This window comes from Bufo bufo, chromosome 2, assembly GCF_905171765.1.
Source record: "Bufo bufo chromosome 2, aBufBuf1.1, whole genome shotgun sequence".
Lineage (NCBI taxonomy): Eukaryota > Metazoa > Chordata > Amphibia > Anura > Bufonidae > Bufo > Bufo bufo.
Genome location: NC_053390.1, coordinates 360,454,209 through 360,482,148, shown reverse-complemented (window position 1 = coordinate 360,482,148; position 27,940 = coordinate 360,454,209). Strand labels below are relative to the sequence as shown.

Below are 27,940 nucleotides of genomic sequence, written 5' to 3'. Positions count from 1 at the left end.
CATTATGGTGTCCTTGATAAACTGTATGCTATATGGTCCCCAGGGATCGAATCCTTTCATGTAAATGCTAACTCTTGATTCCTGACATACCAGACAGCCTCCTAATGTTCCACACTATATATCTAGTACACGTTCATGCCAACCTGCCATTGGAGTCTTCTCCTCTCCAGGATCTACTGCAGTTGAATGAGATGAGATTGCAGGTCTAATTCCAGCTATATTTTTGTTGTACTTTAGGTACTGAGTTTCTCATGTCATGTTTGGAGCGGATAGGTTTAAATCTGAATTTACGTTTATGGTCCTTGATTGGAGAGGAAACCAGAGACGTACTACATCTGATGCTTCGCTCACATGGGGAAATACCTGAAATCTACCTCTCCCCTTCAATAAGAGGCAGCGAAAGGTGCTTTTTTTTCTTTGCTCTATCTTGTGGTAGTTTCGGGACCAGAAAGAGGGGTCAAACCACGGCATGTGGCCACACATCGACGATCTTCATTGAATGGGGCTAATCAACAAGCAGATGGTGGATAAAAATCCATGGTAGAAACCCAAGGCTCAGCCTCCACTTTTGGCCACCGGTTCCACAGGAAAAAAAACATTTGGATTTTTTCCGTGTATTTTTCCCTTTTCCTTTATTGTACACCATTTGCAATCACAACTTTGATGTATAAGACATGTGGACATTTTCTCGTTTGTATTTTTGATCAATAAACTAGTTTTCTGAATGCCAAAAAAGGACTATGTACACAAATAAAAATAGCAGAAAAGTGACAGATTTAAATGAAGTTTATGGGGAACGATTCCAGATAACTTGTATTTTATTCATTTAAGTCTTTGCAGTTATTGGCAGCCATCACTGTATGCACGCTCACACACTGAAGAATGGCAATCACTAATATGATCACCGGCTGGAAGCAGGGATTCTAGGCCCAATTATACTGCCCGATATTCAGGCAGGATGAGCGCCGGGTGGATGATAAACATATCCATCGGAGCTCGTTAGCACCGGCCTATTACATAAGCTGATGCAAAGTAAATGTGGGAGGGAGGCTAGTTAACAGTCATTCCTCCCTCATTCAGTTCTTGATTACACAAGTAGCCGGCGATAATCTGGCATCCTTCATCCTGAGGAAAGATACTCGTTAACTGACAAATAGGCGCTTGCACCTTTAGCCGCTGATCAGCTGCACAATTAAAACGGGCCGATTATCAGGAATGAGCATTTCTATTAAATGTTTGTTCCCAATGACTGGATTGAATGTGGTTCGGTCTAATAGGGCCTTTACATTAATGCAATACAAGTTATACCAAATCTTTTTCTAACTCTAAACCAAGTATTTCATTCAAAAATTGGGGCAAAATGTTGCTCTTTAGGCCATCCTGCAGTCTAAGAAAAATAAAACTAGCAACTGGAAACCTGAATCTAAGAACATGATATAAAACTAACCACTAGAAAACAGAATCTAAACTTTCCTGTTGTAACTTGTAGCCTGCATATGAGACTAAAGATATTAGAAGGGAAAAAAAGCCAAGACATACAATGTAACCAACAAAGTGCCTACAGGAATGTGAAGAAAGCTGTGGAAGCAGAAACATACGGTAAAGGATTACAATCCTCAGATGAGGCCATCAGACACGGCAGAAGAACGTGCACAGGCAGGCCACAGTTCTTTGTGAAGCATCTTATGTCAACTGAGCAATAGTTTAATAAACTAGAGAGATCCAATAACTATCCTGAGGGTAATTCCACCAACACAGCCCACTGACCGAATATACACTGCTCAAAAAAATAAAGGGAACACAAAAATAACACATCCTAGATCTGAATTAATTAAATATTCTTCTGAAATACTTTGTTCTTTACCCAGTTGAATGTGCTGACAACAAATTCACACAAAAAAAAAATATGGAAATCAAATTTTTTAACCCATGGAGGTCTGGATTTGGAGTCACCCTCAAAATTAAAGTGGAAAAACACACTACAGGCTGATCCAACTTTGATGTAATGTCCTTAAAACAAGTCAAAATGAGGCTCAGTAGTGTGTGTGGCATCCACGTGCCTGTATGACCTCCCTACAACGCCTGTGCATGCTCCTGATGAGGTGGCGGACGGTCTCCTGAGGGATCTCCTCCCAGACCTGGACTAAAGCATCTGCCAACTCCTGGACAGTCTGTGGTGCAATGTGATGTTGGTGGATAGAGCGAGACGTGATGTCCCAGATGTGCTCAATTGGATTCAGGTCTGGGGAACGGGCGGACCAGTCCATAGCATCAATGCCTTCGTCTTACAGGAACTGCTGACACACTCCAGCCACATGAGGTCTAGCATTGTCTTGCATTAGGAGGAACCCAGGGCCAACCACACCAGCATATGGTCTCACAAGGGGTCTGAGGATCTCATCTCGGTACCTAATGGCAGTCAGGCTACCTCTGGCGAGCACATGGAGGGCTGTGCGGCCCTCCAAAGAAATGCCACCCCACACCATTACTGACCCAATGCCAAACCGGTCATGCTGGAGGATGTTGCAGGCAGCAGAACGTTCTCCACGGCGTCTCCAGACTCTGTCACGTCTGTCACAGTTGCTCAGTGTGAACCTGCTTTCATCTGTGAAGAGCACAGGGCGCCAGTGGCGAATTTGCCAATCTTGGTGTTTTCTGGCAAATGCCAAACGTCCTGCACGGTGTTGGGCTGTAAGCACAACCCCCACCTGTGGATGTCGGGCCCTCATATCACCCTCATGGAGTCTGTTTCTGACTGTTTGAGCAGACACATGCACATTTGTGGACTGCTGGAGGTCATTTTGCAGGGCTCTGGCAGTGCTCCTCCTGTTCCTCCTTGCACAAAGGCGGAGGTAGCGGTCCTGCTGCTGGCTTGTTGCCCTCCTACGGCCTCCTCCACGTCTCCTGATGTACTGGCCTGTCTCCTGGTAGCGCCTCCATGCTCTGGACACTACGCTGACAGACACAGCAAACCTTCTTGCCACAGCTCGCATTGATGTGCCATCCTGGATAAGCTGCACTACCTGAGCCACTTGTGTGGGTTGTAGACTCCGTCTCATGCTACCACTAGAGTGAAAGCACCGCCAGCATTCAAAAGTGACCAAAACATCAGCCAGGAAGCATAGGAACTGAGAAGTGGTCAGGTCACCACCTGCAGAACCACTCCTTTATTGGGGGTGTCTTGCTAATTGCCTATAATTTCCACCTGTTGTCTATCCCATTTGCACAACAGCATGTGAAATTGATTGTCACTTAGTGTTGCTTCCTAAGTGGACAGTTTGATTTCAAAGAAGTGTGATTGACTTGGAGTTACATTGTGTTGTTTAAGTGTTCCCTTTATTTTTTTGAGCAGTGTAGACTCTCTCAATAGCGTTTGTATTCTGTCAATTGCATCTGCAGTGGAGAATTTATAGGGAAGCTGACATGTTGAGCATTCAAGATTCACTTTATTCATTCAACTGTACAAACAAAGCACAGAAAAACTAAATTACAAGCAAATGGTTTAATAAATAAAAAAAAACACAACAAAATATACACTAAAAGGTAGGGCAACTACCAAAAGTGCACTTACTAATAAAAGAAATCACATTTACATGAAACTGTAACACCTATAAAACATCACGATAACTGCACATAATGATCACCAAAAATATTAAAGGTGTTTTCAGACATTTTCTGATCAGAAAATCTTATCAGCTGTGCTGCTGCCTTCTCTCAGCTCATCAAGCATAGCATCGTACAGGGTAAGCGGCTGTGCTTGGAATTGCAGGTCAGCCTCATTCACTTGAATGGGGCTGAGCTGCTCCTAGGTCATGTGATGAACATGATGTCACTGGCCTAGGAAAACCTCTTTAACCCCTTCCCGACCAGCGCCGTAATAGTACGGCGCAGCAGGCGGGACGTGACGTACTGCCCGTACTATTATGGTGCGACAAACCCCCGGCCATAATCGCTCTGCTGAGCAGGCAGCCATGTTAGTTAAGGGCTGAGGGTATTTCTGCCCCCTTGCAGCCCCGATCGCTGCTATTGGCCGGAGCTGCAGGGGGGGGGGGGGGGGGAAGGCGGTGGTTGTCATCTGGAGGTGACCAGTGGTTAACAAGTCAGCACCTGTCTCCTCCTAGGTCAGGCAGGGGACACCAGTGTTTTGGGTCCCCTGCCAGCGCTGCTATTGGCTGGACCAACGCTCCAGCCAATGGTAGCGCTATAGCTGCACAGGAAGAGGCAGAACTTCCCTGCATGCAGCCATTCTAGCTGGTGACTGCGTGCAGAGAGGTTCTGTGTCTTTCTGTGATGCTTTTGGCTTGCTGGGACTTACGGTGCACCACCACTGCGCTTTAACCCTTTCCTGCTGAAAGAAGAAAAGAACAAAAGAAGAAAGAAGAAGAACATCTAAAATAGCTGCACAGATTTTTCTTTCATTTGCAGCTGTTCCAGATCTCTAAACCACCCTCCGTCCCGATCCCTCCCTCTGTCCTTTTTTTTTTTATGGATGCCTTTTTGTGATCTTTTTACCATTTTCCAGCTCTGCACCACTTTTTCTGCGTGCGAGCTGTGACCGCCAAGTGCTGTTCAGTGGGTACCTGCCTGATCAGCACCTGTGGATTATTTGTGCTGATTTTTTTGGCAACTTTTTCATTTTTTAAGGTTAAAAAAAAAAAAAGTAGTTAGGGCTTTATATAAATATATAGAGAGTTCTATATTTCTATATATAGATATAAGTAAAATTTTTAGCCAGTGTTCACTGTAGTGAATTTTTCTACTACAGTTTTTGCGCGCACGCACGATCTGTGTGCGTGCTGTAGAGCACCATACAGTAGTGTGATCAGTAGCATTTGCACATTTTTGAGGTTTGTTTTTAAATTTTTTCGGTGTGAAAAAAGAGCTCCAGTTAGAGGTAGAGGTAGATTAGATATAGATATACAGTACATACCAAAAGTTTGGACACACCTTCTCATTCAAAGAGTTTTCTTAGTTTTGATGCCTTCATAGTCATGAAAATAATGAATTAACACATGTGGAATTATATACATAACAAACAAGTGTGAAACAACTGAAAATATGTCATATTCTAGGTTCTTCAAAGTAGCCACCTTTTGCTTTGATTACTGCTTTGCACACTCTTGGCATTCTCTTGATGAGCTTCAAGAGGTAGGCCCCTGAAATGGTCTTCCAACAGTCTTGAAGAAGTTCCCAGAGATGCTTAGCACTTGTTGGCCCTTTTGCCTTCACTCTGCGGTCCAGCTCACCCCAAACCATCTCGATTGGGTTCCGGTCCGGTGACTGTGGAGGCCAGGTCATCTGGCGCAGCACCCTATCACTCTCCTTCATGGTCAAATAGCCCTTACTTTCAAAGTTTTCCCAATTTTTCGGCTGACTGATTGACCTTCATTTCTTAAAGTAATGATGGCCACTCGTTTTTCTTTACTTAGCTGCTTTTTTCTTGCCATAATACAAATTCTAACAGTCTATTCAGTAGGTCTATCAGCTGTGTATCCACCTGACTTCTCCTCAACGCAACTGATGGTCCCAACCCCATTTAGAAGGCAAGAAATCCCACTTATTAAACCTGACAGGGCACACCTGTGAAGTGAAAACCATTTCAGGGGTCTACCTCTTGAAGCTCATCAAGAGAATGCCAAGAGTGTGCAAAGCAGTAATCAAAGCAAAAGGTGGCTACTTTGAAGAACCTAGAATATGACATATTTTCAGTTGTTTCACACTTGTTTGTTATGTATATAATTCCACATGTGTTAATTCATAGTTTTGATGCCTTCAGTGTGAATCTACAATTTTCATAGTCATGAAAATAAAGAAAACTCTTTGAATGAGAAGGTGTGTCCAAACTTTTGGTCTGTACTGTATATATATTTCAGTTAGTGGCAGTTTAGGTTATTGCACGAACGTACCATCTGCGTGCGTGAATTTTGAACACCGATCTGTAGTGTCTGTTACTGATCGCGTCTGCTCAGTTTGCACTGCAGTTTTTCTTTTTTTTGTGCAGAAAATCCTTTTTCTTTTAGAAGACTTTTTTGTGCAAAAGACTTTTTTTTTACAACTTTTCTTTTAAATTTAATACAATTACAAGCCCCTTCATGTGTGAAAACACTACATACACACCTCACACTAAATAAAGTTTCACACCCCAATAAAATAAAAATGGCCCGTCCATCCCAATGAGTGTACTCAGCTGAAGAGGTTATTACCCCACTCCCCTGACGAAGCCGCAAGCAGCGGTGAAACATGTCGGGAGGGGTAGTGTTTGCTGTTGTATTTTAGACAGGGATAGGGACAATTTAGATGGATAGTGTGTTGTGTGTGTAGTAAACTGTGTATGTGACCAATCTGCTCAGTGCTTGAAATCACAATTCACATAGCATATGTGAACGAGCAGAGTGTACAATCAGTACGCAAGTAATAGCACACTTAGCAGTGAATACCACAGTAGCATTATACTGTGAGTCTCTCACCCCCATAGCACAACGTGTCATACATCGCAAGTCTAAACAGGCTGCAAATGTCAATACATTAAAAGTAGGGGTGGGCGATATAGACGATATAGGCGATATGCGATATAAATTTGTGCCACGATATGGATTTTGAGCATATCGCCTATATCGCCGGACCGCGATATGATCCTGAGCCGGCACAGTGGAGAAGGAGAGAGTCCCTCCCTCCCCACTGTGCGCGGCTGCCGCTGACCACCAATGAGAACAGAGGAGGAGGGGAGGGACTGACTGTAAATCATTGAGTTTTCACGATCTCAGTGAGCGCGTGAAAACTCAAATCCGATGGTATATTCTAACCCCCAGGCGTTCCCATGGTGACAGGGACGCTTGCCTGGGGGTTAGAACATACAGGGCCACGCCGCTGACAGTAGAACATTTAAAAACTAATCAGTAACTTAGTCTTTAACTTTATTCATTGGTGATCTCTTTACTGTATATACCTTACTAGGTCTTAGCTCCGGTAACAGCAGGCAGTGCGGGGGGCGGCGCTCACTCACTGACGTCACGCGCCTGCTCCTCCCACTAGGCGGCGCAGGCGCGTGACGTCAGTGAGTGAGCGCCGCCCCCCGCACTGCCTGCTGTTACCGGAGCTAAGACCTAGTAAGGTATATACAGTAAAGAGATCACCAATGAATAAAGTTAAAGTTACTGATTAGTTTTTAAATGTATTCCTGTGAGCGTCGGGGGGGGGGGGGGGGGGGGGGGGAGAATCTGTGGATGGCACCGTTTAGGGGAGGGAGGGGTGTCTGTGGAGGGCAACCGTTTAGGGGGGGGGGGGGGGGGATCTGGGGCTGGCACCGTTTAGGGGAGGGGGGGGGGATCTGGGGATGGCACCGTTTAGGGGAGGGGGGGGGATCTGGGGATGGCACCGTTTAGGTGAGGGGGGGGGGGAATCTGTGGATGGCACCATTTAGGGGAGGGGGTTTCAGCTCCCTGCTGTTGTGTGCACAAAGCACAGGCAGCAGGGAGAGTGTAAAGTCCTATTCACCCTAATAGAGCTCTGTTAGGGTGAATATGACAAGGGTTCTACGTTCTAGCCCTTAAGGAGACTAATAGTTATTAAATAAAAAGTAAAAAAAAAGTTTAAACACGCCCCCCCAAATATAGAAAACAATATATCGCAATATATATCGCACATGCTTAAAATTATATCGCAATATAGATTTTAGGCCATATCGCCCACCCCTAATTAAAAGGCTACATCACATAATAACACACTGTTCGTCCCTTGAAAACAGTGTTCATTAACATATAAACAGCTATAAAATAAAGTCCTGAACGGACTACTGTTATACTAACAAAGTAGTGGATTACAAATGTGTAGGTGATAGTACATCAAACGATCAATATCGCAGTTGAATAACACTGCTAATAACCACCTCCAGAACAGCAACACATTAACACTATACACCGCCGCAATACCATACAGGGTGCAAAAGTGAATATACAAAAAGGTTATATATGGAGGTGTTGATATTATAATAAAAAAAACTACACACCACTCCGTTTTCAACAAGCAGTATTTACTATCAAACACAGTGTCACAACAGCACATATCTTAGTACTGCCAGATACTGGTGTTAAAACTGATACCCTCTGCTTAGTCCTTAATTATACACATTTTTTCTTTTCTATAATAGCAGTTTTAAGTGAATAAAAGATGTAGTTTTAGATACATATATAGTTAGGACCCCTAAAGGGATCCTTGTTTAGAGGACCGTTTTGTTTGTTTGTTGTCAGAATTATCCCGAGGGTCCTAGCAAGGGCCCACGTGTGTTTATACGCCATTCTTGCCTCCGATACGGAGACTGCTAGCGAGGGAGAAGAGGATGCCACTTTCCTCCTCTCCTCTACCCCCTCATCATCATCATCCGCTGATGAGGGACCCTTTAAAAGGTGCCCCAGGGTAGCAGCGGAGGTAGCCCCCAGAGTGACCCCATATGGACCCCACCCCCTGACGATTATCAGCCCCAAATTCCAAAGTTTGTGGAAAACTCTGGAATCCAAACTGACTGCATGGGCTTCACAGAAATAGATTTTTTTCAAAATCTTTTTCAGTGGAGATTTAGTAACTTTTATCGTGGCCCAAACAAATTTATATGCCCAGCAGTTTACTACCCACAACCCCACATCGCCATTTGGAAGACCCCTTGGTTGGACCCCAGTTACAGCAGCAGAAATGAAAATCTTTTGGGGGCTCCTGCTGCATATGGGGCTTGTTAAAAAAAACTGAAATTAGACAGTATTGGAGTCCTTGACCACCTCATCACCAAGTTTGCTGAAGTGTACGCCCCAAAACAAAATATCTGTATAGAGGAGTCCCTGGTACATTTCAAAGGGAGGGTACGATTCCACCAGTACCTGCCCAGCAAGCGAGCAAGGTATTGCATAAAAATGTATAAACTCTGTGAGAGTAGCTCCGGGTACACCTATAGGATTCAGGTTTATGAAGGGAAAGATTCCCGGATAGAACCCCCAGAATGCCCCCACCCACCGTCCTAGGAGTTAGTGGGAAGATCGTGTGGGACTGCTGGATAAGGGTTACCACCTCTATGTGGATAACTATTATACCAGCATACCCCTATTCATGTCCCTAACTGCCAGAGGTACTGTGGCTTGCGGCACAGTGAGCAAAAATCAGAGAGGCCTCCCTAGATCCCTGGTAAGGCAACCACTGAGAATAGGTGAAAGTAGGGTTCTCCTCCATGAGAACATGCTGGTGGTTAGTACAAGGACAAGAGGGACGTCCTTGTACTGACCACCAGTCACAGTAACGCCAGCTCCCCTGCCGCTGTACGTGGTACCACTACCACTGTCCTCAAACCAGACTGCATTCTGGACTACAACAGGCACATGGGCAGGGTTGATCTTTCAGATCAAGTTCTGAAACCCTACAGTGCCACAAGAAAAACAAAAGTGTGGTACAAAAAGCTGGCCATACACATTGTACAGACGGCAATGTACAATGCGTACGTGCTATATAAGTCTAGCAGACACACAGGAACATTTCTTCACTTTCAAGAAGTAGTGATCAAGGCCCTCATTCTTCCAAACCAAGCAGAAGAGGGCCCCAGTACTTCTGTAAGTCACAGTGGCTGTGTTGTACCAGGACATTTCCCAGCTGAAGTCCCCCAGACAGCAAGAAAGGGAAGGACCCAAAAAAGATGCAGAGTGTGTTCAAAAAGGGGTATTAGGAAGGACACCATTTACCACAGCAAAACCTGCCCTGAAAAACCTGGCCTGTGCATCCATGGAGTATTAATTTAATTTCATCCTTTACGCTCCCTGTAATATCTCCACTTTATATCTCTGATTTAGTCCACTTCGCTTGCATATCCACTTTCCAACAACCACTACATATTTTTTTCTGTGAGACAACCATGCACTTTCCACCCCTTAAAATGTTCGTACGGGGGTGCACTTTCCAAAAGGGGGTCACTTCTTGGAATTTATCAGTTTCTGGGGACCTCAGGAATTTTTTTAAATGCGACATGGCAGCTAAAATCCATGTTTGCCAACTCAGGCCTGTCAGCAAAATTAATATTTTGCCGTTTGCCTGCTATGCGCCCATACAGCAGGCTACAAGCACATATGGGGTGTTTCCTGAATGGGGAGAAAATGGGGAACACAACCTGGGGTGCATTTTCTCCTTTAACCCCCTTGTGGGGAAAAAATTGGGGTCTGCTAATAATTCTCCCCCCCCCCCCACACACACACACACACACACACACACACACACACACACAAATCTATGCTTTGAAATGCTTTCTGTGTTCTGCTTTTTCCGAAATGGGGTCGCTTGTTGGGGTTTTTAATTTCTGGGGACCTCAGGAATTTATTTAATGCGACATGGCAGCTAAAATCCATGTCTGCCAACTCAGGCCTGTCAGCAAAATTAATATTTTGCCGTTTGCCTGCTATGCGCCCATACAGCAGGCTACAAGCACATATGGGGTGTTTCCTGAATGGGGAGAAAATGGGGAACACAACCTGGGGTGCATTTTCTCCTTTAACCCCCTTGTGGGGAAAAAATTGGGGTCTGCTAATAATTCTCCCCCCCCCACACACACACACAAATCTATGCTTTGAAATGCTTTCTGTGTTCTGCTTTTTCCGAAATGGGGTCGCTTGTTGGGGTTTTTAATTTCTGGGGACCTCAGGAATTTATTTAATGCGACATGGCACCTAAAATCCATGTCTGCCAATTCAGGTCAGCAAAATCCATATTTAGCTGTTTGACTGTAGAGCCCTGCTGTGCGCCAATACATCATTTTTTGAGCACATGTGGTGTTGGCGTATTCGGGGGGAAATGGGTAACAAAATATGGGGTGAATTTTGTCCTGCTACCCCTTGTGAATGTGAAAAATGTGGATGTAAAGCAACTTTTTCTGGAAAAAATAGTAATTTCCTAATTCTGTGAAACGCCCGATGGGTCAAAGTGCTCACTACACACCTTGAAATATTCCTTGAGGAGTGTAGTTTCCAGAATGGGGTCACTTTTTGGGGGTTTCTATTGTAGGGCCACCTCAGGGTGTCTTCATATGCAACATAGCTCCCAATTACCATTCCAGCAAAATACGCTCTCCTAATGCCATATGGTGCTCTTTCCACTCTGAAGCCTGCCGTGCACCCATACATCACTTTTTGAGCACATATGGGGTGTTGGCGTATTCGGGGGGAAATGGGGAACAAAATGTGGGGTGCATTTTGTCCTGTTACCCCTTGTGAAAGTGAAAAATGTGGGTGTAAAGCAACTTTTTCTGGAAAAAAATTTTATTTTTCATTTTCACAGCCAAGCGTTTCCTAATTCGGTGAATCGCTCGATGGGTCAAAGTGCTCACTACACACCTTGAAATATTCCTTGAGGGGTGTAGTTTCCAAAATGGGGTCACCTTTTGGGGGTTTCCACTGTAGGGTCACCTTAGGGTGTCTTCATATACGTCATAGCTCCCAATTACCTTTCCAGCTGAATCCGCTCCCCAAAAGCCATATGGTGCTCCTTCCACTCTGAAGCCTGCTGTGCGCCCATACATCAGTTTTTGAGCACACATGGGGTGTTTCTGTAAACTCCAGATTCAGGGTAAGGCCTCATGCACACGACCGTATTTTTTGCGGTCCGCAAAACGGGGTTCCGTTTTCCCGTGATCCGTGACCGTTTTTTTCGTCCGTGGGTCTTCCTTGATTTTGGAGGATCCACGGACATGAAAAAAAAGTCGTTTTGGTGTCCGCCTGGCCGTGCGGAGCCAAACGGATCGTCCTGAATTACAATGCAAGTCAATGGGGACGGATCCGTTTGACGTTGACACAATATGGTGCCATTTCAAACGGATCCGTCCCCATTGACTTTCAATGTAAAGTCTGGAGTCCCTTTTATACCATCGGATCGGAGGTTTCCTCCAATCCGATGGTATATTTTAACTTGAAGACGTCCCCATCACCATGGGAACGCCTCTATGTTAGAATATACTGTCGGATATGAGTTAGATCGTGAAACCTCATTTTCGACAGTATTATTCTAACACAGAGGCGTTCCCATGGTGATGGGGACGCTTCTAGTTAGAATATACTACAAACTGTGTACATGACTGCCCCCTGCTGCCTAGCAGCATCCGATCTCTTACAGGGGGCCGTGATCAGCACAATTAACCCCTCAGGTGCCGCACCTGAAGGGGTTAATTGTACTATCATACCCCCCTGTAAGAGATCAGGGCTGCCAGGCAGCAGGGGGCAGACCCCCCCCCCCCCCCAGTTTGAATATCATTGGTGGCCAGTGCGCCCCCCCCCCCCTTCCATTGTAATAATTCGTTGGTGGCACAGTGTGCCCCCCCCCCCTTCCTCCCTCTATTGTAATAATTCGTTGGTGGCACAGTGTGCGCCCCCCCCCCCCCGCCCTCCCCTTCCTCCCCTATTGTAATAATTCGTTGGTGACACAGTGTGCGCCCCCCCCCGCCCTCCCCTCCCTCCCTCTATTGTAATAATTCGTTGGTGGCACAGTGTGCGCCCCCCCCCCGCCCCCCCCTTCCTCACTCTATTGTAATAATTCGTTGGTGGCACAGTGTGCGCCCCCCCCCCTTCCTCCCTCTATTGTAATAAATCGTTGGTGGCACAGTGTGCGCCCCCCATTGGCCCCCCCCCCTCTATAGCATTAACAACATTGGTGGCCAGTGTGCGGCCTCCCATCTCCCCCCCCCCGATCATTGGTGGCAGCGGGTTACTAGCAATAGTACAATAGTAAAAGATTCATACTTACCTGGGAGCTGCGATGTTCGTGTCCGGCCGGGAGCTCCTCCTACTGGTAAGTGACGGTTCATTTAGCAATGCGCCGCACAGACCTGTCACTAACCAGTAGGTGGAGCTCCCGGCCGGACACGAACATCGCAGCAGCAGGTAAGTATGAATCTTTTACTATTGTACTATTGCTAAGTAACCATGGCAACCAGGACTGTAGTAGCGTCCTGGTTGCCATGGTTACCGATCGGAGCCCCAGCGATTAAACTGGGACTCCGCTGCCACCAATGATGGGGGGGGGGGAGAGATGGGAGGCTGCACACTGGCCACCAATGTTGTTAATGCTATAGAGGGAGGGGGGGCCGATGGGGGGCGCACACTGTGCCACCAACAAATTATTACAATAGAGGGAGGGAGGGGGCGCACACTGTGCCACCAACGAATTATTACAATAGAGGGAGGGGGGGGCCGCACTGGCCACCAACCTATTATTACAATAGAGGGGGGGGGGGGGGGGCCGCACTGGCCACCAATGATATTCAAACTGGGGAGGGGGCAGTCTTGTACACAGTTTGTAGTGTATTCTAACTAGAAGCGTCCCCATCACCATGGGAACGCTTCTGTGTTAGAATATACTGTCGGTTCTGAGTTTTCACGAAGTGAAAACTCAGCTTTGAAAAAGCTTTTATGCAGACGGATCTTCGGATCCGTCTGTATAAAAACTAACCTACGGCCACGGATCACGGACACGGATGCCAATCTTGTGTGCATCCGTGTTCTTTCACGGACCCATTGACTTGAATGGGTCCGTGAACCGTTGGCCGTGAAAAAAATAGGACAGGTCATATTTTTTTCACGGCCAGGAAACACGGATCACGGATGCGGCTGCAAAACGGTGCATTTTCCGATTTTTCCACGGACCCATTGAAAGTCAATGGGTCCGCGAAAAAAAACGGAAAACTAGATATTTAGTTTTGTTTGGCTGTTAACCCTTGATGTGTTGCAGAAAAAATAGATTAAAATTTTAAATCTGCTATAAAAAAAAAAGTGAAATTTTGAAATTTCATTTCCATTTTCCTTTAATTCTCGTGGGGCACCTTAATGGTTAACAAAGTATGTAAAATCAGTTTTCAATAGCTTGAGGGGTGTAGTTTCTAAAATGGGGTGATTTATGGGTGTTTTCTACTATGTAAGCCCCACAAAGTGACTTCATAACTGAACCTGAAAAAATTGGGTTTTGGAAACGCTCTTAAAAAGTTTAAGATTTGCTTCTAAACTTCTAAGCCTTCTAACGTCCCAAAAAATTAAAGTGTGATTTTCAAAAGGATCCAAACATATAGTAGACATATGGGGAATGTAAGGTAATTACTATTTTTGGAGGTATTACTATCTAATGTAAAAATAGAGAAATTTGGAAATTTGCTAATTTTTAAAAAATTTGGGAAAATTTGGTATTTTTTCATAAATAAAAATGACATTTTTTTACTTATTTTTACCCCTGTCATGAAGTACAATATCTGATGAGAAAACAATCTCAGAATAGCCTGTATAAGTAAAAGTGTTTTAAAGTAATTACCACATAAAGTGACACGTGTCAGATTTGCAAAAAAAATGGCCTGGGCAGGAAGGTGAAAACTGGCCCGGGGTTGAAAGGGTTTCAAACGGATCCGTCCCCATTGACTTTCAATGTAAAGTCAGGAGTTAATATACCATCGGATCGGAGTTTTCTCCAATCCGATGGTATATTTTAACTTGAAGCGTCCCCATCACCATGGGAACGCCTCTATGTTAGAATATACTGTCGGATATGAGTTAGATTGTAAAACCTCATTTCCGACAGTATATTCTAACACAGAGGCGTTCCCATGGTGATGGGGACGCTTCTAGTTAGAATATACTACAAACTGTGTACATGACTGCCCCCTGCTGCCTAGCAGCATCCGATCTCTTACAGGGGGCCGTGATCAGCACAATTAACCCCTCAGGTGCCGCACCTGAAGGGGTTAATTGTACTATCATATCCCCCTGTAAGAGATCAGGGCAGCAGGGGGCAGACCCCCCCCCCTCCCCAGTTTGAATATCATTGGTGGCCAGTGCGGCCCGCCCCCCCCCCCCCTTCCTCCCTCTATTGTAATAATTCGTTGGTGGCACAGTGTGCGCCCCCCCCCCCCTTCCTCCCTCTATTGTAATAAATCGTTGGTGGCACAGTGTGCGCCCCCCCCCCCTTCCTCCCTCTATTGTAATAAATCGTTGGTGGCACAGTGTGCGCCCCCCATCGCCCCCCCCCCCCCCTCTATAGCATTAACAACATTGGTGGCCAGTGTGCGGCCTCCCATCTCCCCCCCCCCCCCTCCCGATCATTGGTGGCAGCGGGTTACTAGCAATAGTACAATAGTAAAAGATTCATACTTACCTGGGAGCTGCGTTGTTCGTGTCCAGCCGGGAGCTCCTCCTACTAGTAAGTGACAGTTCATTTTGCAAAGCGCCGCACAGACCTGTCACTTACCAGTAGGTGGAGCTCCCGGCCGGACACGAACATCGCAGCAGCAGGTAAGTATGAATCTTCTACTATTGTACTATTGCTAAGTAACCATGGCAACCAGGACTGTAGTAGCGTCCTGGTTGCCATGGTTACCGATCGGAGCCCCAGCGATTAAACTGGGACTCCGATCGGAACTCCGCTGCCACCAATGATGGGGGGGGAGATGGGAGGCCGCACACTGGCCACCAATGTTGTTAATGCTATAGAGGGAGGGGGGGCCGATGGGGGGCGCACACTGTGCCACCAACGAATTATTACAATAGAGGGAGGGAGGGGGGGGGGGCGCACACTGTGCCACCAACAAATTATTACAATAGAGGGAGGGGGGGGGCCGCACTGGCCACCAACCTATTATTACAATAGAGGGGGGGGGGGGGCGCACTGGCCACCAATAATATTCAAACTGGGGAGGGGGGGGGAGGGTCTGCCCCCTGCTGCCTGGCAGCCCTGATCTCTTACAGGGGGCCGTGATCAGCACAATTAACCCCTTCAGGTGCCGCACCTGAAGGGGTTAATTGTGCTGATCACGGCCCCCTGTAAGAGATCGGGTGCTGCCAGGGAGCAGGGGGCAGTCTTGTACACAGTTTGTAGTGTATTCTAACTAGAAGCGTCCCCAGAATTGTATAGTTTATTACTTTGTTCAAAGGTCTAAAGGCAGACTGATTCATGTTACAATGCAGACTGCTATACCTTTTTCCTGATGGTAGAAGAGTAAACAGACAACAGAAAGGATGTGTAGGGTCCCCACTAATACTTTTAGCTTTCAGCTCAAGGCGATTTTGTACCACATCCTCAATATGCGTCGTCCCAATAATCTTTTCTGCGGCCCTCACCACTCTCACAAGGCCTTTTTTTTATATATACACTATTGCAACACTCCTACCTATAGAACATTTTCTTTTGTACCTCAATAGAAAGTGGCGAGAACGGATGGGCTTCGCAAAAAATACAGTCACTGATGAGCTTTTTTTTTTGTACCATACAAAATAGATGTACATATCCAAACATACAACATGGGAGGGTGCATGCCTTCCGTGTATGGATTCCAAAGCGCTATAGGCACCTGAACTTCAGTTTAAGTACAACCTTTGCACAATGAATTGCCCGATGAACGAGCAAACGCTTAAAAATCAGCGGTTGTTGGCGCCAGATCGTGCTGTCTAATAACCATCTGTGGCTGGCAAACCACTAGACAGTGTGGGGAAGAGCGACAGTATAGCGATTGCTCTTCCCCATACTGCAGAGATCGCTGCATGTAATAGCAGTGGTCTCCTCCACTAGCTAGCAAGCAATTGCCAGGAGGGAACGCTTCCCTCCCAACAATCGCTAGCTCAATCAGCTTGTCTAATACAGGCTTTAAACTTCTCAGTCTCACACTCCTTACCTATGATCTGCGCCAACATTTACTGCTACAGCTGTCTACTCGCTTCCTCATATTTAAGTTCTGTTTTACAACCCTCATCTCAGTCCTTCCGTTCCAAAATATGTGACGGTCATATACCACGCATGATGGAGACCTACGTAGTCTCCAAAGCTTGCCATTTGTTGTAATCTAGTCGGTTAGCCATTAAAAGGCTAAAAAACGACTGAAGACTTTGAAATTTCACCTTCTCTGGGTATCGGGATAATCTGTGCTTCACATTGTAGTTCTCAGACTTCTGCATGCTTCTTCATCCTGCTCTTCACAAACACAACCCTCCCCCATTTGTTTGCAGTAGTCAGAACAGCATGAAGGTGGAAAATGTTAAGACTGAGTCTACGGGTGGGGGAGTGAACACTATGTGCCCAGCACAAGAAGGCTAACAGTGGATTAAGCTACACCAGTGTCATTAATCAGCCTGAGAGATAAACCATACAAATGCAATAGGTCGCTTTCTTTTATAATTACTTATTTGGTGAATAAGCTCATGCTTCTACTTTTATCAAACATCCATTTCAAGGTTTGTGATCGGTAAATGTTGATGCAACATGAAGAAGCATCTGAGGTGGGTCCCAATTTAGGTAAGCAGCATAAGTGGAATAACCTTGGAGCTGAAGATTTGAAGATTAAAGGGGTTATCCAAGAGTCAGACAGGCCTCCTAGAGTTGCTGACCCAGGTGATCATAATTATCTGGTGCTTGCCGCTGGGTTCGGTGGCCAACGCTCCCAAGCCAGCTCTTCCTCTACTCCGTCAGGACAACTGGTCACGTGATGCAAGGAGAGCAGGTCACCTCTGCAGTCGGTGGCTGCAGCAGGCAAGTGTCCCCCGTCAACAAATGTTGATCTCAGTGCAGCAGGGAGAGGAAAAGCCGTCCCGAGAGCATTAGACATCGAGCTCAGCAGTGGAGGCCAAGTAAGTATGCTCTCCACTGTGGGTAGCCCACTCTAGGAGGTCTTTATTACTCTTGGATAACCCCTTTAAGCAAACATTCTATTGATGACCAGTAGAAAAGGCACACTCCCCACTTAACAAGCTCATATTATCGGCCACAAGTTTGTGACAGGTTTGTAGAATCCATCTTCTCAAGAAGCTGGAAGTCAAGTACTAGAAACGGCATGTGATGTCACACCTAGGGGAGCATATAATAAGGCACAAAGCATTTGGACCACATCTGTTTTCTATACAAGTGTTTCTCTTAAAGGGGTTAGCCCACAAAAGTATGTATGTATCACCTATCCACAGGATAGCTAATAAACACTGCATCCTGGGTGTTTCAACTGCTGGGACTTCCTGCGGTCCCAAGAATGAGTGGTCCTGAGGCCCCTCACTGAATGACGTTGCAGTGCACGTTGGTCCACTGCACTATTCATTTCTATATAAGTGACATAGACACCACTCGAACAGCCCCACAGAGGTCAATGAAGAGGTGAACCATGTGCACTACTGCTCTATTCAGAGAGAGGGGACCCTTCACAAGTCGATATTTATCACTTGTTCTGTGGATAATTACTTTAAGAAATAACAACCCCTTTAAGGCAGAGATGCTCAACCTGCGGCCCTGCAGCTGTTGCCAAACTACAATTCCCAGCATGCCTGGACTTGTAGTTTTGAAACAACCGGAGGGCCACAGGTTGAGCATCCCTGCTTTAAGAGTAGCACTATCTAGTGAAACAATAAAAATAAAGTTACTCTAGAATTGATATTTCACAGGGTTCACAAGTATGTACTAAAGTAGACATGTGCGGCATGGTGGAAGGTCCTCGTTAAAGCTTTTTTTGTTTTAACACTGCAACAAGATACAATTTTCATAGACAGTATGTGTAAATCAAATAACACAAAAATGTTTAGGTCTATTCACACAGATATACCACATTCACATTCTTAGGGCTCATGCACACGGCCGTTTTTGTGATCTGCAAATTGCGGATCCACAAAACACGGATACCGGCTTAGTACATTCTGCATTTTGTGGAACTAAATGGCCGTCCGCTAATAAAAACAGTTCTATCCTTGTTCCGTAAAACAGACAAAAATAGTATTTTTTTTATTTTATTTTTTAACGATCCTCCGTGTGACGCGCCGTGCGCGGCTGTATTCGGCGCATGCGCAGTGAATGTCTGACCGCTTCCCTGCTCAGACATCTCCACTGCGCCTGCGCCGATGAAGTCATAGTGCTCCAAGGAACAGGCGCAGTGGAGATGTCTGAGCAGGGAAGCGGTCAGACATTCACTGCGCATGCGCCGAATACAGCCGCGCACGGCGCATGCGCAAGAACTCGTCCGCTGCGTCACACGGAGGATCGCATTCAACAGGAGATGGGCGGGCTGGAGGGACGTGCTGGGCGGTGGCTGTTTATGAAGGTAGACGGAGCCTCTAGGTGCTAATGACGCCCACATAGCACCTAGAGGCTCATTAGCATATTTAGAAAAGTTATTTTTTTTAGCAAAACGGCTGCCCCAAAAGCTGTTACAGTAGGATGGTTGGCCAGAGCAGACACTAGCGGATCGCTAGTGTCTGAGAGCTAATTATGTCATATGAAGTGATAGAAACCCTTTAAGTGAATGTGTCCGCATCTAACCCGCAAAAAATGCATATTGGATGCGGACCAAAAATATGTTTGTGTGCATGAGCCCTTAACATAGAAAAGTTTGCAGATACATAAGAAATAACTTACTTTGGATACACAGGTTCATACAAATACTTGTCCTCTGCAACAGGAACTATGTCAAAGAACAGAATATATCCATTGGCAGTCTGAAAAAAATTTAAATATATATTTAAAACACTCGCATAACTAAAAATAAATATGTAACAATAGATAAAAAACACCAATGCAAAAAAGAAAGAAAAATAGGAGTTGCCCATAGCAATAAGTTTGCCAGTTTAACTGAGAAAAAGGGCAGCTAGAATCTGGGTGGCTACTATGGCGCCACAGTTTTATATTGAGCCTCATATTTATGCTGCAGCCTATCAGTGAATGTGTCTAAAGAGGGTGCAGAGCTGTCGTGCTGAAAGTGCAAATACTACCAAGAATGTCATCTATATTAAGAAAAACATCTGTAATATATCATACAGACTCCAGCATACATTACTAGTGCATGCGATAAAAACTTTGCTCAAGCTCATAAGAAAAAGCTAAATTACCTCCACTCCAGCCTATTGCCAGCTGCAGTGAAGCAGAGAATAATGCTGCTGTGAACTGTTAGGCTACTTTCACACTTGCGTTCAGAGCGGGTCCGTCTGGTGTCTGCACAGACGGATCCGCTCCTATAATGCAGACTTGGGATCCGTTCAGAACGGATCCGTCTGCATTATATTGTAGAAAAAATTCTAAGTGTGAAAGTAGCTTCAGACGGATCCGTCCAGACTTTACATTGAAAGTAAATGGGGGACGGATCAGTTTGAAAATTGAGCCATACTGTGTCAACTTCAAACGGATCCGTCCCCATTGACTTACAATGTAAGTCTGGACGGATCCGTTTGCCTCCGCATGGCCAGGCGGACACCCGAACGCTGCAAGCAGCGTTCAGGTGTCCGCTTGCTGAGCGGAGCGGAGGCTGAACGCTGCCAGACTGATGCATTCTGAGCGGATCAGCATCCACTCAGAATGCATTAGGGCCGGACGGATGCGTTCGGGGCCGCTTGTGAGACCCTTCAAACGGAGCTCACAAGCGGAGCCCCGAATGCTAGTGTGAAAGTAGCCTAAGTAAAACCATAAAATTCCCAGCACACGTCTTTAGAATAATTTTTTTTCCTTTAAAAGGGAACCTGTCACCGGGATTTTGGGTATAGAGCTGAGGACATGGGTTGCTATATGGCCGCTAGCACATCTGCAATACCCAGTCCCCATAGCTCTGTGTGCTTTTATTGTGTAAAAAAACCGATTTGGTACATATGTAAATTAACCTGAGATGAGTCAGAGCTTGAAATTATGACTCTTCTCTGGTCACACAAGTAAGATATGACTCTTTTATGTTAATTTGCATATGTATCAAATCGTTTTTTTTTTTTACACAATAAAAGCACACAGAGCTATGGGGACTGGGTATTGTGGATGTGCCAGCGGCCATCCAGCAACCCATGTCCTCAGCTCTATACCCAAAATCCTGGTGACAGGTTCCCTTTAAAGGATATTTATCATCAGAAAAATCACATTTATGTTTAACATTTTAAATAATTTTTGGTAATGTTATTTTTAATTTTCCATATCACTATATTTAAACAAAATCCTGCAGTTTTCGCACTGGCCACTAAGCCTAATATTAGGCGCCACTTCTGGATCTGTACAGATCACTTTACTGTAGTTACCTGCTTATCATTAAAGTCAGGATTAGAACATCAGATAAGACAGGATCCACTATTCCCAAAAGATGATTGTCAGAGCTTATCTATTCTTTCCTTGTACAATGACCTCTGCACAGGTCACAGAGCATGCCTAAAAGACTCTCCCATAGAAGTCAGTGAGGTTCCCTCCTGACCATTGTGTCTAAGGCTCATGTGGCTGCCGTAAAGCAGTTTTGTTAAAAGGGTTTTCTGAGATTTTTATACTGATGACCTATCCTCTAGAATAGGTCATCAGTATCTGATCAGTGGGGGTCAGACATCCGGGACCCTCGCCAATCAGCTGTTTGAGAAGGCACCAACGCGCCTGTGATCCTGCTTTTCCTAGGCCGAGTGACGACACGTTCATATATCACGTGGCCTAGGAGCAGCTCAGCCCCATTCAAGTGAATAGGGCGGAGCACAAAACCAAGCACAGCAGCGATACAATGAAGGGCGCTGTGCTTGGCGTCCACAGGAGCACCGATTTCTTCTCAAAACAGCTGTTTGGTGGCGTGTCGGACCCCCACCGATCAGATACTGATGACCTATCCAGAGGCTAGGTCATCAGTATAAAAATCTCAGAAAACCTTTTTAATGCTTTCTAAATGCTATTAAGAACAGTTCAGGCAAGATGGCGGCCCCCATAATCATGTTCAGGAAACAATAAATAAATAAAAAAATTAAAAAAAATGGACAATCAGAAAATAAAAAGATTAGGGAAAAAAATGATATCTGCTGCGATCTGGTTTTAACTGGCAGGAGAAAAAAATTGCTACTGGAGAATGCATAAGTCTAAGGCCTCCTGCACACAAACGTGTGCTTCCCGTTGTCGTATTGCGGACCGCATTTGCGGATCCACAATACACCGGCGCCGTTCTGTGGCCATTCTGCATCATGGATGCGGACCCATTCACTTCAATGGGTCCACAAATCCAGAGATGCGGAATGGTGTGGAACGGAAGCACGGAACCCTACAGGAGCACTACGGATACAAGGCTATAGAAACCGCATTGCCAGGTCACCATGGTGACTAGAAAATCTGCTTTGGTGATTGGGGTTTCCCGCACTTATGCATTAGATTTAGGCCTCCTGCATACGAACGTGTGCGCCCCGTGGTCGTGCAATGCACGAACACCGTCCATGGGGCAGCCACAGTACATCGCGGACCCATTCACGTTTATGGGTCCGCAATCCGGCCGTTCCGCAAAAAGATAGGACATGTTTTTGCAGAACGGAAGTATGGGACGAAACCCCACGGAAGCACTCCTTAGTGCTCCTATAGGGTTCCGTGCTTCCGTTCCCCATCTCTGGATTTGTGGACACAATTATCCCATCAGAAAACCAGTTTTATTGCATTCAAAGTTTTAGCAAAGCTACATTTCTAAGAAATATTCCTAGAATGTAGAAACCATGACTGTAGCGTTCCCATGTAGTTTTCATGTGTTACGTGGTTTCCCCCACTTAAGGAAAAAGGGGGGTATAAAAGCTATCCAAATGCAATAGATGCGCGTGATGTCGTTAAAAAAATAAAATAAATACTATGTCTATGATCAGGTCTAAGATTCAGAATGGCCTTTCCTTTCTCATGCTGTTTCAGATAATGGAAGGGATCCAAAATGCAGGAAACATTTCTGTAGTTATTCACTTGTATATGAGAAGCAACATGACAACCTGACACTGGTCTTTTTTAAGCAAAGAATAAAGTGCAGTGAGGAGACCTACATAGAAAACCCCCCACTATGCATAATAATTTATTATAATGGTAGCCATACGGTCATAACAAGGTACACTACATACATTCAAATATACAAAAGGAGAGATATATATATATACCCTGTTTCCCCGAAAATAAGACAGCGTCTTATATTAATTTTTGCTCCCAAAGGTTCGCTAGGTCTTATTTTCAGGGGATGTCTTATTTTTCCATGAAGAAAAATACGGTACACATTTATTGTTGAACAAAAAAAAAAGGAAATCAGGGTGGGGAGGGGGATCACTTAAAATGACACAGGGGGATCAGAAGGGGGAATCAAAATGGTACAGGAGAATCAGAGGTGGGGGATTACTATAGCATTTTAGTACCCCCTTCTGATCCTCCTGTGTCATTTTGATTCCCCCCTCTGATCCCCCTGTGCCATTTTAAATGATCCCCCTCCCCACCCTGATACCCCTGTGTCATTTTGATTCCCTTCTCTGATCACCCTGTGTCATTTTGATTCCCCCCTCTGATCACCCTGTGTCATTTTGATTCCCCCCTCTGATCACCCTGTGTCATTTTGATTCCCCCCTCTGATCACCCTGTGTCATTTTTAATTACCGTTTTTAGTCTCCCTCCCCCATCTTCACCAGACATCCCCCACCTTCCATCAGATATTCCCCCCCCCCTACCTGTCACCCCGTCCCCTGTGTGTCCGTGCCAGCCAAGTTGTGAGACTCCATCAGGGCAGAGCGAGCTGCGAGCGGAAGAAGGCGGCAGCTTGTCCTGGCAGCGGCTGCGGCCAATCAGTGAGCTCCTTACATTCTGGGGTGGCTTGCTTTATAATCGGGGAGGCATTATGTCCGGCCGATGCTTTATAAATCGGGGAGGCCTTATTTTCGGGGGATGCTTTATTATCGGGGAGGCCTTATTTTCGGGGGGGATGCCTTATATTACAGCGATAGGCAAAACTAGAGGTAGGTCTTATTTTTGGGGGATGTCTTATTTTCGGGGAAACAGGGTATATATATATATATATATATATATATATATATATATATATATATATATATATATATATACACATATACATACATACATACATATATACACACACACACACACACACACAATCTCTGAAACACTCAACGTAATGTTGGCAGTCTACGTCTGCCAGCATCTCCCCTCTCCTGGTGGTCATGGCTGCAGGAGTACTCAACCACACCGCTGCACTACAGTTCAAGTAGCTCACAGCATGCCTTTCTCATGCTGTAGCTCGAGCCCTATAGGGTGTGCTTTTAAAGTGCCAGCGCACATACAGGTTAATCAGTCACCAGCATATGACAGTGCTCCCTGAAGTATACATGGCAACTTCCCCTATGGAAAAGTGCTTGAGCAATAAGGTTTCCAGCTTGTCGAGTTTCTGCAAAGGTGTGCCGGCCGCTACCATGTGTTCTGACCTTCTGTGTCTAACTTCTGCCTAATAACCGTATTGAGTTAATGCCACCTGTCCTGACCTCTGCCCGACTGACCCTGTGCTGACTGCTCTGATTTTTAGTCTGTTTTACCGCGTTGCATGAACTTTGCCGGTTTTGACTGTGCTCCTGCACAATGCCTTGGTGCCATGCACTCGTGCTTGTCGAACCTGCCTGGCTCAGCAGCCTCTGAACAGAGATTACTTCTAGAGGAAGCAGCCTGGTGGCCCCTGCAGTGATCCAGATCCCCGTACAGGGAGGGGGAAGGGGAGTGGGTGAAAGGAGCACCTCAAGTCCAAGCCGTTCAGCAGCACAGTGGGTCTACACTTGTAATGTTTACTGTCTGAACAAGCGGTGAATGCATACATGTGCTGAATGAACATGTGTACATTAAAGTGCTGTTCAATGAAGTTTAGAGCTGCATTCACAGCTTTGTGTCTGTCACAACACGAGCTTAGAAGATTAGGTACCTATGGTCGCTAGGCTGCATAACGGGGTGGTTTTCACACTGCATTTAAAGGGGTTTTCAAGCACTTGTCTATTGATGACCTATTCTTCAGATACGTCATCAGTATGAGAACGCCCGGGTTTTGAGTCCCATTGTCCCCACCAATCAGCTACTTTACTAGCTGCAGTGCTGGAAGCAAGCACATCGTACACTGTATAGTGGCCATGTCTGGTTACTGCAGGGGCGCTCTCATTCACTTCAGCCATCAAAAAAACACCCGATCGGCAGGAGTGCTGGGAGTTTAACCCAGGCAACCTGATGCTGATGTCCTATCCTAGGATAGGTTATCAGTTGGCAATTTCTAGAAATCCCCTTTAGGTATTTGCTTGAAAAAGACCCAGGGTTGAAAAGACAATCTGTTAATTAAAAACATATGGATCACACATCCACATGCCATACATTGATCTACTGTTTCTCAGATCTCTACTGAGGATCTTAGTATACGTTTTAGTCAAAATGCATAGGCCCACTCACCATGTCAAGGTGGCCTCTTATGAGTGGGCCCCTACTCTAATTTAGTGCAGCCACAAGGCAACCACCGCAACACAGCAAGACACAGCAGTCCAACAGCACCCCTGCTATCTAGCCAAGCCCCTAGTTGAAAAGCTGCTGCTCAGATTCATTTGAGTAAGCAGAGAATTCTATTTTACTACATGGCTTCTGATTCTTGAGTATGCAAGTTGCAACCAAATTAAGCATGTTGAAGACAGAGGAAAAAAACCAAGAGTCAGCATTAAAAAGCAGATGCAAGCTTAAAGATGTTGGTGTGTTGTCATGATGTAATAGTTCTGGGGCCAAGCATGAGAAGTATAGTACTGTATGCTGAAAAGAGGAACAGAGATTTATGACAAACTATAATAGCCTAGGGTTATTTTTTTCTAGCTTGCTATGCATTACTTAAAAAAAAGGAGAAGCATAAATAAGATGAGTTTACAAAGACTAGACCTACTTTGAAGTGGCTACCATAAGGATCACAAATCTTCCACAATGGTTCATAAATGTAAATAATGCAATCTTTCAATACATTCAGAGCCTGTCTGCCCACCCCAGGAGATAATGTGCCTTTCTTTAGGCAAGCTAAACTGTAATAGACATCAATACTCAAAACTTTAAGAATCAGCACCAAATATGCAGGCATTCTGAGTTGCCCCTGAGCTAGTAGACGGAAACCAGCTGCTATGATGTCTCCCATAGACTGCCCATACAGAAAAAAGATTTGCCTTCTCTATCTCTTTGTAGCAGAAGCAGCAGTGATGGAGGACGTTATACAGCAGTACTAAGCAGTTTAGATCTGAATACAGTAATGAGACTGCAAAATATTTACTAGACAACAGGAAGGTGTGTGTGTGTGTGTGTGTGTGTGTGTGTGTGTGTGTGTGTGTGTGTGTCTGTGCCTCTGCCTCTCTCCAGTTGACCCTCCAGCTCCGTTCAGTTATTTTCAGCAGTCCCATAGAAATGAATTGAGGGCAGCTGTACAGGTGCGGTCCACTATCCTTCACTTTGGGGGCTCTGTTCTACAGATAGGTGCAGGTCGAGAACCCCCTTTCTAGGGGTTCCTCAGGATCTCTTCAAATGTGACATGGCACAGAAAACCATTCCAGTAAATTGTGCCCTCCAAAAACATTATTGCAGCCCTGCAGTGTGCCTATGAAGATATTTACAGTGTTTCTGTAAACTGCAGAATTAGAGTTATAAATATTGAGATTTGTTTGGCTGTTAACCCCTGCTGTGTTAGACTAGTTTCACAATTGTGTTTAACTTTTCCGGTATTGAGATCCTGCAGATCCTGCATCCGTTTTGTCCACATTCATTGCCAATGGGGACAAAATTGAACAGAACGAAGTGCTCCAAACTGCATTCCGCTCCATTTGGTTGCGTTCCCATACCAGACAGAAAACCACAGCAAACTGTGGTTTTCTGTCCGGCATGGGATGTGGAGCAAAACGGACACCATACAGTGGTTTTAATGCTGGATCCGTCATTGTTATGTTAAAGATAAGCATGGCCTATACTGTGTACACTTTAACTATTAGGGTGAGTTCACATCATGCTTTTGCTATCATTTAAGTAAGTTAACCTATAAATTAAATTGTTTTACACTTGAACTCTATGGTGAACGGATGCCACTGTACACCATCAGTCTGAGGCATCCGTTAAAGGGGTTGTCCGGCTTTGAAAAATAGAGGACATATACTCAGGATAGGTCATTAATATCAGATCGGCGGGGGTCAGACACGCGGCACCCCCTCGGTCTCCCATTTCTCTTCCTGCTCGCTGCTGCTGTCTATGGCAAAGACTATAGGAAGCAGCGGTGAACAGGAAGAAGGGACGGCACGTACACACTGCGTCTCCTCAGACCCCAGCCGATCTGATATTGATGACCTATACTGAGGATAGGTCATCAATAGTAAACCCCTTTAACATATACGTTTATTACAATGGAATTCTATGGTGAACAGATGCCACTGTACGGCATCAGTCTACGTATACGTATTTTGAATACACGGATGACAAAAACGAGATGGGAACCCAGCCTTAGACAGGGTTAGTAAATCTGGCCAAAAATATTTTGATGCCAATTAGTACAATACGGCCCAGTCGCTGAATGACCCAGTCTCGATAATATGCTGTAATTCCCACTATAATAAGTATAGAATTTCTTCACACATTCTAAAAAAAACTAAAAAACATGCAACAAGGAGTTAAACCTGCAAACCTCCCCAGACGGTTTTATACTTGTCAGGCAATCACAGCCTATTCTTACTCAACATTCCATTCCTATGGACTCCATTCCTGCAATCTCAAGGGGCTCTTTTCTGAACAGTTTCCAAAAACCCTTACGTCAAAAGTTTTATTGCTCTCATTAAGAGAAACAAAATAATGACTTATTCACACGTCAGTCATAAGGTATAAGGGAAAGATCTGAGCCTGTTCTGTGTTTAGAGAACCTGGTTTTGGTTCAAAATAACTGATGACCAAAACACTGATGTGTGAATAAGGGCTCGCGCACACGGACTTTGCCCGGCCGTGCCCGTAATGCGGCCCGCAAACAGTGGGTCTGCAATATACTGGCCCCAGCCGTGTGCACAATGCATCACGGACGCGGGTCCGCAATCCGGGAGGTATAGTGCAGAATGGAGGCACAGAACCCCACAGAAGAACTATGGAGAGCTTCCGTGGAAGGGGGGGGGCGGCTCTCTCTGTGCCTCCGCACGACAAAAAAATAAAAAATAAATAGAAC

At 45.3% G+C, this 27,940-nt stretch overlaps 1 protein-coding gene across 2 annotated transcripts in view; it reads right to left on the bottom strand.

Moving 5' to 3' along the window:
- The window catches only part of RIC1 (RIC1 homolog, RAB6A GEF complex partner 1), a 143,965-nt gene that overhangs the window by 90,612 nt on the left and 25,413 nt on the right, over positions 1-27,940 (bottom strand). For both annotated transcript variants that reach the window (XM_040417144.1, XM_040417143.1), the window contains exon 3: positions 19,372-19,451. In XM_040417144.1, coding sequence (XP_040273078.1) covers positions 19,372-19,451 — 80 coding nt within the window. The remainder of the gene's footprint in view (positions 1-19,371; positions 19,452-27,940) is intronic.